Source organism: Pectinophora gossypiella, chromosome 11 (genome assembly GCF_024362695.1).
Source record: "Pectinophora gossypiella chromosome 11, ilPecGoss1.1, whole genome shotgun sequence".
In the NCBI taxonomy this organism is placed as follows: domain Eukaryota; kingdom Metazoa; phylum Arthropoda; class Insecta; order Lepidoptera; family Gelechiidae; genus Pectinophora; species Pectinophora gossypiella.
The window spans coordinates 13,931,195-13,941,528 of record NC_065414.1 but is presented as its reverse complement, the minus strand read 5'-3'; the positions used below and the strand labels follow the sequence as shown (position 1 = coordinate 13,941,528).

The 10,334-nt window shown below is 41.2% G+C and overlaps 1 protein-coding gene across 1 annotated transcript; it reads left to right on the top strand.

Moving 5' to 3' along the window:
* The first annotated feature begins 2,427 nt into the window (after positions 1-2,427).
* Positions 2,428-9,607, top strand: LOC126370607 (collagenase-like). The gene is made up of 5 exons (XM_050015567.1): positions 2,428-2,851; positions 3,485-3,752; positions 4,208-4,306; positions 5,655-5,848; positions 6,542-9,607. Exons 1-5 carry the CDS (start codon positions 2,657-2,659, stop codon positions 6,644-6,646), a joined length of 861 nt encoding a protein of 286 aa, XP_049871524.1. The 5' UTR covers positions 2,428-2,656; the 3' UTR covers positions 6,647-9,607.
* Positions 9,608-10,334: the final 727 nt, after the last annotated feature.

The following is a 10,334-nucleotide window of genomic DNA, read 5'->3' as shown; positions in this document are numbered from 1 at the left end:
TGGGTACATTATATTGCTCATGACTGTACATACTACACAAAATTACAATTTGCCTTTATGTTTACTGTCTATTTGTACTCTTTTGTGTAAGTTGTTTTTATGACGTGTTTTGTTTTTTATCTGTTCTGTGTCCCTTTATAGTAAACGTTTCTTTCTTGTTTTCTTTCTACTTTCCAACTAATCAAATCAGTTACTGCTTACTAAACATTTTTTTTTTTTGACGTGACTTATTGTAGATTTGCCGCAGATGGCATTAACTACTTGGCCGGACAAATGGGGAGCGCTGAAGGCTCTCACCCGGTACAACGTTTAAGACAACAGGCCTGAGGGTGCCCAGTTGGGCGCGAACCTCGGCTCAGGGCGTCGTCTGAGAGGAAAAATATTTGAAAGAATTAATCGACCATAGTGGGTCGATAGCGATAAGCGCTGAATGAGGGAAATCGTCGACCACGCCGGCGGGGTCGGTATCGGGGTCCTGAAGTGTTTGGTGTCGCGAGCTGATTGGCTGCCTCTATGGCTAGAGTAATCGGGTCGTCGGGATCGTATATTACGTCCTTCGGACGCCGATACTTTTCAGTACCGTCCTTACTAAACATTAAGACACGCAATTACTATGGATTTTTATAGTAAAGCAATCTGTAACGTCATAGAAAGTGACAAAATGTCGCACTTATTACTTTATGTTAAAATTCATAAATAACTTAAATAGAAAAAAAGAATAAACGTTTTTTGTCACCTTAAGATCTGTTTTTATTTAGTAACTAGCTTTTGCCCGCGACTTCGTCCGCGTGGCGTGTTATATAAGAGAGAGATCTTTGTGTGTGTGGGAGTGCATATCAAATTTCAAGCATCTAACTTATGCAGTTTAGATTTTTTCATACAATTTTTTTCCCAATAACTCCCATTTTTCAAAATACAGCCAAAAATAAACTTTATATTTACTAAGGTATGCATGCATGCTAGATTGAATCAATTGATTGAATTGATTTTTTTAATTGATTGTTCATTGAGTTTTAATTTTAATACACACTTCCTCTCTTCCCTTCAACGTTGCTGTGCCCTACAGGGTCCATATTTTAGTTCCTATGCCTATGTAACACTCCATTGTACTACATGAAATGCAATAAATAATTTAATAGAATTGAAAACATCTATCTTACGCGGTTTCGATTTTTTCATACAAATGTTTTTTTCCCGCTAACTCCCGTTTCCGTGGGAATTTTGCAATATCCTGTTGCAACTAAGCTTTAAATTAACTAAGGTACCTGTATGCCAAATTTCAAGCGTCTAACTTGAGTGGTTTAGATTTTTCATACAAAAGGATTTTCCCGCTAATTCCCGTTCTCGTGAGAATTTCGGGAATTCCTTTCTTAGTGCACCTCTACGGTATCTAAGGTACTGGCATGTCAAATTTGAAACGTCTAACTTGAGTGGTTTAGATTTTTCATACAAAAGGATTTTCCCTCTAATTCCCGTTCCCGTAGGAATTTCGGGAATTCCTTTCTTAGTGCACCTCTACGGTATCTAAGGTACCTGCATGCCAAATTTCAAACGTCTAACTTGAGTGGTTTAGATTTTTCATACAAAAGGATTTCCCTTCACTGCTCTGCTCCTATTGATTGTAGCGTGATGAAAAGTATACTATAACCTGTCCAGGAGTGTGAAGAATAATTGTACCAAGTTTCATTAAAATCCGTCCAGTAGTTTTTGTTTCTATAAGGAACATACAGACAGACAGACAGACAGACAGACAGACAAAAATTTTACTGATTGCATTTTTGGCATCAGTATCGATCACTTATCACTCCCTGATAGTTATTTTGAAAAAATATTTAATGTACAGAATTGACCTCTCTACAGATTTATTATAAGTATAGATTAGAATTTCATAATTTATCTTTGACATAGGAAACTACCCAGTTGAATAGATAAAGTATGATTTGAACGGGACTTGAACGCTTGTCAAGCCGGGACGAGGGTGACCATTACATCACCGGATCATCATCCGAAGGAAACTTGTGACCATACCTTATTAATGAAGTCTTAAGATACCATTTTTCTTATTTAACACCTTCAAGGACAGAACGTCTTATGACGTTCCGATTCTAAGGTGTCATATTACCTGTTATGAACCACCAATGACCCATGATCTCTGTCTGTGTAAAGGTTAAAAAAGTAACCATAGTAAGATGGTGACATGGTAATCGGCGGGGTCCTGAAGTATTTGCTGTCCTTTTTATCGCTAGAGTAATTTGGTCGTCAGCATCATTAATTACTTTAAAAATACTCAAAAGGAAACGGGAAACATACCAAAGATAACTTATTTTAATAACATTATAATCTACACCAAGTATTTGCAGTTAATCGGCTGATAAAATAAAGATAAACCTGACGTATTCATTAATATCAATTGATAAGAAATTCAAACAATCAGTGTCTTTCGAGACTTGAATATACGGGTGACATATTGTATATATTTCTTCTCTTCTTATGAAAAGAGTAGAAAAATAACTAAGATTAAAATATAGTTTGCTTTATTTAAGTTCTAAATATTTCAAAGTACTTTTCTAGTGTTGTGAAAAACGGTTTCCTCATTTTAATATCAACTTCACATTTTCTTTTCAAGTTTTTCTGTGGGGGTAATATTTTAATCTAAATGCGTCTTATAAAGTTACTTTTGACGTTTCTCCCTCTAGTGTTTAGTGCAAGTGGAAATGAGTTGACGGCACGCAACTACCATGGGAGAGTGGGAATACCGAAAGCCGAAGAGCTGAGGAAGGCTGAGCTTCTGAGCGCCTCCAGGATAGTAGGTGGTACAGAGGTCCCAGAGGACACACCTATAGCTCATCAGGTTTGTATTCTTCTCTCGTGTTGTGACGTGGATTACCTCGCCAACCCTGGTGTCAGAGTTACTATTGAGTGGCCAAAGGCCCCTGACATGACACATGTAACGACTACTTACTTACATCAGTAAGTAGTAACCGGGATCAACGGCTTAACGTGCCTTCCGACGCACGGATCATCTTACTTTCGGACAACCAGGTGATCAGCCTGTAATGTCCAAACCAAACTGGGGGTAAACTAGGGATCACAAAGTATTTTTTGTGATATTTCCCCACCGGGACTCGAAACCGGGACCTCCGGATCGTAAACCTAGCGCTCAAACATTGGACCACGGAGGCCCACGTGTATTATCTTGATACTATAATATTTACTTCTGTAATGAAATGAAATGAAATTTATTCTGTGCATGGTATTTAGGTTACAAACAGCTGTTATTTTTCATTGAGTATCACCAAATACTACTTTTTCAGGCATATATTTTTATAACACCACATTTTGTACGAACACTATACATGGTCGCAACAAAACATGTATATTTCTATAGGTAGCAAGCATAGAGCCACACGGACCTCCGCGGATCGGAGTAGTAGCCATAGGGTTAGTTATCAATACAACTTCTAAATAAACTTTTTTTTTTCAGGCCGGAATCATAATAATCCTGACTACTGGTTGGACGTCTGTTTGCGGCGGGGCTCTGGTCTCAGAGTCCAAAGTCCTCACGGCAGCCCACTGTTGGGACGATGGTACTAATCAGGCGAGACTGTTCACCGTCGTCCTAGGGTCCACAAGGCTGTTCACAGATGGTCTAAGGCTGGTCACCACCAAGGTCGACACCCACCCATCTTGGAACACAGCTGATTGGATCTATGACATTGCTATGGTTACCATTCCTACTATTGAATTCACTAGTGAGTTATATTTCTTTACTAGTGGTATTTTAGAATTTTATATACATTAAAAGAATGAAAGGGGCTACTCTATGGTCTCTGCCATGCGAAAATTCAAGGTCTATGCTTACCCCGTGCCCGGGGACCGCATTATAATCAAAAGTGTGTAAAGTGTGTAAGTGTGTGTGCGTGTGTGTGTGTGTGTGTGTGTGTGTGTGTGTGTGTGTGTGTGTGTGTGTGTGTGTGTGTGTGTGTGTGTGTGTGTGCGTGCGTGCGTGCATGCGTGCGTGCGTGCGTGCGTGCGTGCGTGCATGTGTGTGTGTGTGTGTGCGCGCGTTCACTAAACTCTTTCATACCAAATCACATACAAAAGTAGCTGCGCACATTCCCCACTCTATCATTTTTCAGATAACACGTGTAACGTATAACGTATAACAAAAGTGTTTAAATAAAGAATCCGCCATGAATGTCCACAGATAACATCCAGCCGATCCCCCTGCCAACAATGGAGGACGCGAATCGGGACTTTTCCGGGTTGGCCGCAGTCGTGTCCGGGTACGGAAAAACAAGCAATGGTACGTGTGTTAGTATAGTAAACGCCCTCCTCAAGTGCGAACCAATTCCTGGCATAACGAAACAATTGACGATTTAAATATACTTACAGAGTGTTAGTAACATCGTAACGAAAACTTTAAGGGAAGATTCAGACCATGTTTCTCAGTTGTTATCAAGTGGATTTTTTGTCGCAAAGGATGGATCTGAAAATATTAAAAAAAAAACTAAAATTTCCCTGACTTTGTTAGGTATCGTATATTACGTCCTTCGGGCGCCGATAGATACCAGCATGACTATTAAGTAGCTATGTATTTAATTAGTTTACTTGGCCAGTAACTCTATAGAGTTACTTTATAGAGTTACTCGCGTTTACGCGTTGTGCGTCCAATAGAGCTGTCTAACGGTCTCCGTAATGGATGGAGTGCCAGGATGTTAACAAAGGACATCGTTGCGGCGTGATAAATGAAGTGCGGTCTGACTCCCACTGGAAGTGAGGGGAGGGATTTAAATTACGAGTAGGTGCGGAAGTTCGACTAAGGGTGGTATTAATAAACTAATCTCAGCTGAGACTGCCCTCAAGATCAAGCTCAAGTCTCTGTTTTTATATGAGAACTGTCATATTGACGTGATCTTGAGGACAGTCTCGAAACTGAGATAAGTTTACTAATACCACCCTAAGCTTGTGGGTAACAAAGATGTTTAAAATTTTCAGAAAAAAAAATCTTGTGCTCTTCGGTCTAATTCTTCTTTTTTTGCAAGTTGATAGCGATCGATATTACATTTTTGCTGACCAGTAATTGGCCACGCTTACGGCATTGTCAGTGGCTTCGTGAAGTTATTTAATAGTGCAGGTGTTAGGGCATTTAGGACAGCATAAAAGGTGAGCCATTTCTTCCCTGCATAGGGACTTTTGTTTGGTCCTGGTGAGGACCGATCACATGGTCTACTGAAAGGAAAAGAAAACGTTAGTTCATTAGGGCGCTTTCAGACCAACGCCGATTGTGTCGACGACGTAGTCGACTGCTCTATGAGCGCTCTTACTTGCAATAAATAAGTATTCTTATTCGTCCGTGATAACCCTGTTCTGAGAATGCGTAACTTACACCGTAGTGTCACTGGTTTGAATCCCGTCTCCAGTCTTGATATCACGTTGTTTCCAGGATTTGTTCCCGGTTAATGGTAACAAGCTCGCCCCCTATTACATGGGCCTTTTTAACCGACTTCAAAAAAGGAGGAGGTTCTCAATTCGACCGAATATGTAAATTATTTTTATTTTTTTGCTTTTTAGTTTTGCGTTTGAAGTCCCCTTGTCCTGTGGTTTGTGAAAGAAATGTATCAATTTGTACTTAAATCATGTTTCACTTCCAGCCCAAAATAGCATTCCAATCACGACATCTCTCTACCGAACCACGGTGACTGTCATCCCCGATAGTGACTGCCAAGTGGATGACTTCTCGACCCACGCTGGTCAGCTGTGCACCAGTGGAGAAGGAGTGGTGGGCACTTGCGACGGTGACGGAGGAAGTCCACTTACCGTTGTGGTGGATAACTCAGAGATATTGGTAAGTATAGATGCCTCTGTAAGTCCCACCTTACCAAAACCGAAGAATAAACGTTGTTTTAAGCGGTCTCTTCTTCTATCGTGTGGGTTGTGAGGTAGAGTACCAACCTCATCAACCCTGGTGTCAGGGTTACTATTGAGCCGCCAAAGGTCCCTGACATGGCTCATGTAACGACTACTTAAATCAGTAAGTAGTAACCGGTACCAACGGCTTAACGTGCCTTCCGATGCACGAACCATCTTACTTTCGGCCAATATGGCGATCAGCCAGTAATTTCCTAACCAAACTAGGGACCATAATTTTTGTGATATGTCCCTACGGGGAATTGAACCCGGGACCTCCGGATCGTGAGCCCAATGCTGAACTACTGGACCACGGAGGTCTTCATAATTAAAACACATAATACCGGGTTCTTACCGCGTTAAAATCAGAGAGCACCACGCTGCTCCAGCTTGCTCTGCGTCATCATCATGCTCTCTCGAACATTATCCCATTTTTACGGGGTCCGTTTACTTAACTAGAACATTTGACAGGTCCGATTTTTCCAGCATGCTGCGTGTATGAATTCATCATTATCAGCCGTACGACGCCCACTGCTTGGCATAGGCTTCCCCCAAGGATCTCCACGACAATCGGTCCTGCGCTGCCCGCATCCAGCGGCATGTATGAATTATTTTTTCTTTATTTTTCCAGATTGGTCTAGTGTCATTCAGTCTTGGTCAAGGCTGTGAGACCGGTCTACCGTCAGTATACAGCAGAGTACCAGCGTTCCTGGGATGGATAGAGGCTAACCTGTAAAAAGGGGGCTAGCAAAATTGAAAATGTTTCTAATAGCTAACGCTAACCCATAGTTCATAGAAACAAGGGCGATATGCCATCAGCACTAAAATACACGAGTTCGCCGATCTTGAGAGTTCTCGCCTAATTTTAATTTTTCGGGATCAATCCCGTAGCATAATATTATGACGAGACCCCATTCGAGATTTACGGGATTGGGCGAATCTCCCTGAGTTATACTTTTTGTTTTGATTATGCTGATTTCAAAAGAAAACTTAATTATTTAGTCGGTAATATTGAAGAATAAAGGTTTACGTTTTCTTTCAAAAAATATTTTGTTTTAATCAACCCTAAGTACTATCACAAGCAGTTTTCATCGTTTTCAGCAATCCTAACTTTTCATTTTTTTATAAACTACATGAGATCTGAAAATTTTCGGGATTGTTATTTCCAATCTCGCGGGATCTCGAATTTGCGATTTCGAGTCGGGATTGCATTCACTAGTGTTAACAGAAATTGGAATCATTTATTCAACGTTATTATCATGGATAAACTTGTTAAAGGTCAATGCTGAGGAGAAGAAATGACAAGAAACTGGAACAGCAACACATCTTTTAAATCCATGAAGGGAAAGTTGTGTAAAAAGAGCTTTATTATCTAGCCTTTAGGCAGATTGAGTATAAAAGTCGAAGTTCAAATGTACGTGGCAGCACTGTTGATTGTTCCTAAATTTTGACAGTTCTCCATACTCTCCAGTTAAAATTCGTGATAAATTGCTATACATTGTGGAGCTAATAAAGTCTGAAGGAAGAGTTACGAAAAAAAGCAGTCGGAAAAGGCAGTTTTGATTGAAAATAAGTTTTTCTAAGTTTTTATTCCGATCTTTAGATTTGATTTTGCAGTTAAACGTTTCGCAAAGAGTTATAGTTCTTCTTATCTTGTGGGTTGTGAGGTGGAATACCAGCCTCATCAACCCTGGTGTCAGAGTTATGATTGAGCCTCCAAAGGCCCCTGACATGGCTTATGTAACGATTACTCACTAACATTCGTAAGTAGTAAACGGGACCAACGGCTTAACGTGCCTTTCAATGAACAATCAGGTGATCAGCCTGTAATGTCCTAACCAAACTAGATATCACAAAGTGATTTTTGTGATATCTCCCCACCGGGATTCGAACCCGGGGCTTCCGGATCATAGAGGCCGTTAAAGTGTTATAGTGCAAAAATATAATCAAACTAATATTTTGATGATGAATATTATTAATTACTCAAATTGTCTTGTCCACTGCCACTTCAGCTTGGCAATTATCCGAGCTTTGTCGGTGACTTTAGTTCTCCTGCGGATCTCCTCATGTGACAGTGGGAAGGACACATAGCGAGGAGATCCGATGGCCGCTGGGGCGAAAAGTTTCTCGAATGGCGACCACGTGTCGGACGACGCTCAGTGGGTAGGCCCGCTACAAGGTGGACCGACGATCTGGTGAAGGTCGCGGGAAGCCGCTGGATGTGGGCAGCGCAGGACCGATCGTCGTGGAGATCCTTGGGGGAGGCCTATGCCCAGCAGTGGGCGTCGTACGGTGATAATGATGATGATGACACAAATTGTATGGGCAACTGTCAAAATTTAAGAACACTCAACAGTAGCGACACCTCATGGGAGAAATAGGCAGTTTATATCCTCATTTGAAAAAAACAAAACACAGTGTCCATTCTATTAAACAGTTTTTACAACAGAAACATACGCGGCACATCACTAGATTTGTTCAATTGGGTCGTGTACTAGGTTCAAGATAAATTATGAAATTATGATTACTAAATAAAGACACATCTAAAACTAACGAAAAACACAATTTTTTCTATTTAACTTATTTATGAATTTTAATCAAGTAAAACGTAATAATAAGTCCGACAGCTTGTCACATTTTTCTATGACCCTACAGTGTGCTTTTCCATACAAATTCCATAGTAATTTCGTGTTTTGATGTTTAGTAAAAAGTAACTGATTTGACTAGTTGGAAACTAGCCTATTAATACCGTTCGCGCTTTTCTGCTAATGTGATAAATTATGATAGAGAGCATATTCCACAGATAATTTTGATCTGTGGACATCAATGAAGCCCGTATTACAGACTCATTGTCAATTTTGCGAAACGTTGATTGACAAGTGGAAAGATAATTAAATGTTGCTATTGCGGGTTTAACGCCGCGGCAGACCCAGCAGGTAGCCCAGAATGATGCATGCGCAAAATGATAAAATTATCGATCGATTCAATAAATATCGAAATCGATAAATGAAGTGTGCAAATCTTCAGGACCCCTCCAACCTAGGTAAGGAATGCAATCCCGGCTGGAGGTCGCAAATTCGAGATCTCGCGGGATTGGAATCCCGAACGTTTCGGGAATTCGTTTAGTTCATAAAAAAAGTTGGGATGGCTGAAAACTATGAAAACTGCTTGTGATTAAATATTTTTTGAAAGAAAACAAATATGTATATTTTTCAATGTTACTAACTAAATAATTAAATTTTCTTTGGAAATCAGCATAATCAAAACATAAAGTATAATTCAAGGAAATTCGCCCAATCCCGTCAATCTCGAAAGGGATCTCGTCATATTATGCTTCGGGAATGATCTCAAAAAATTAGACGACATCTCGCGAGATCGGTGAGATCTACGTGCTCAGCGGTGAAGGAAAACATCGTGAGGAATCCACATTCCCGAAAAATGCATTTTCGGAGGTATGTGACCTCACCTGTATTGGGCTGGTTCTCTTCGCGGTTTGGAAGGTCAGACAGGGAGTCGCTTCTGTAAAAAACCGGACCTGTCAAATCTTCAGGTTAGGTAAACGGACCCTGTGAACGGGATAATGCTGAGTATTCCCATGCTGCACTTTGCCGCTACATTATATTAAATATCTCCTATACTTAAAGGTTGCCTGGAAGAGATTGCTACATAGGAAAAAGGCCGCCTATTGTACTCATTCCATTTGTCTTTTATTTTCTATTTTCCTGTTTGTGCAATAAAGTGTTTGTTATGTTATGCTAGGGAGATGTGATGTGGTGTGACGATGTCGGCAAATAGTGGCGATATTATACAGGGTGTATCCGAGTCAATGACTGTTGTATGCAACAGGCGTGATTGATGGTAACGGAGGCTCTATCGGCTCGTGGGGCTGTCAATGCCGTCGTGCTGTGATTGACAGTGTGACATGGCTTTAATTGGGGGCTCGAGTGTCTGGGAGATAATAAATCAATTGCGATTGCAGGGTAAAATTGTATCTTTTTTTATTAGTGTAATTATTTTACAAGGCATAATATGTTAGGGCACGGGTATTATTTATACTCTAATACCAAGGTAACAGGGACCTTTGTGGAGGACGCATAGCGCAAGTTAAACGATGGCTCACTGTCACAGATTACTTTTATTGGATGTTCTCTGTCGGCGCAGCCCGCGGCGATTTGACACTTCCGAGGCAGTGCCTCCCTAGTGTGGCGGCTCTCGCCGCCCGCAAATACGGGCGGGGCACGGGGGCGGGCTACGGCGGGCGAGATTCGCCCCTCCGTAGGCCCTTTTGTCAGTCCGGTGGTGCCGCCGGCGAGTCAGCCCACTGGGTGAGACCCTGTTGAGGGAGGCCCGGTGAGTGACTCCAGCCAGGCGGGGTACAACTCGTGCGTCTCGCCGTCTTATAAGCGTTGTCCCCACTACCGTAC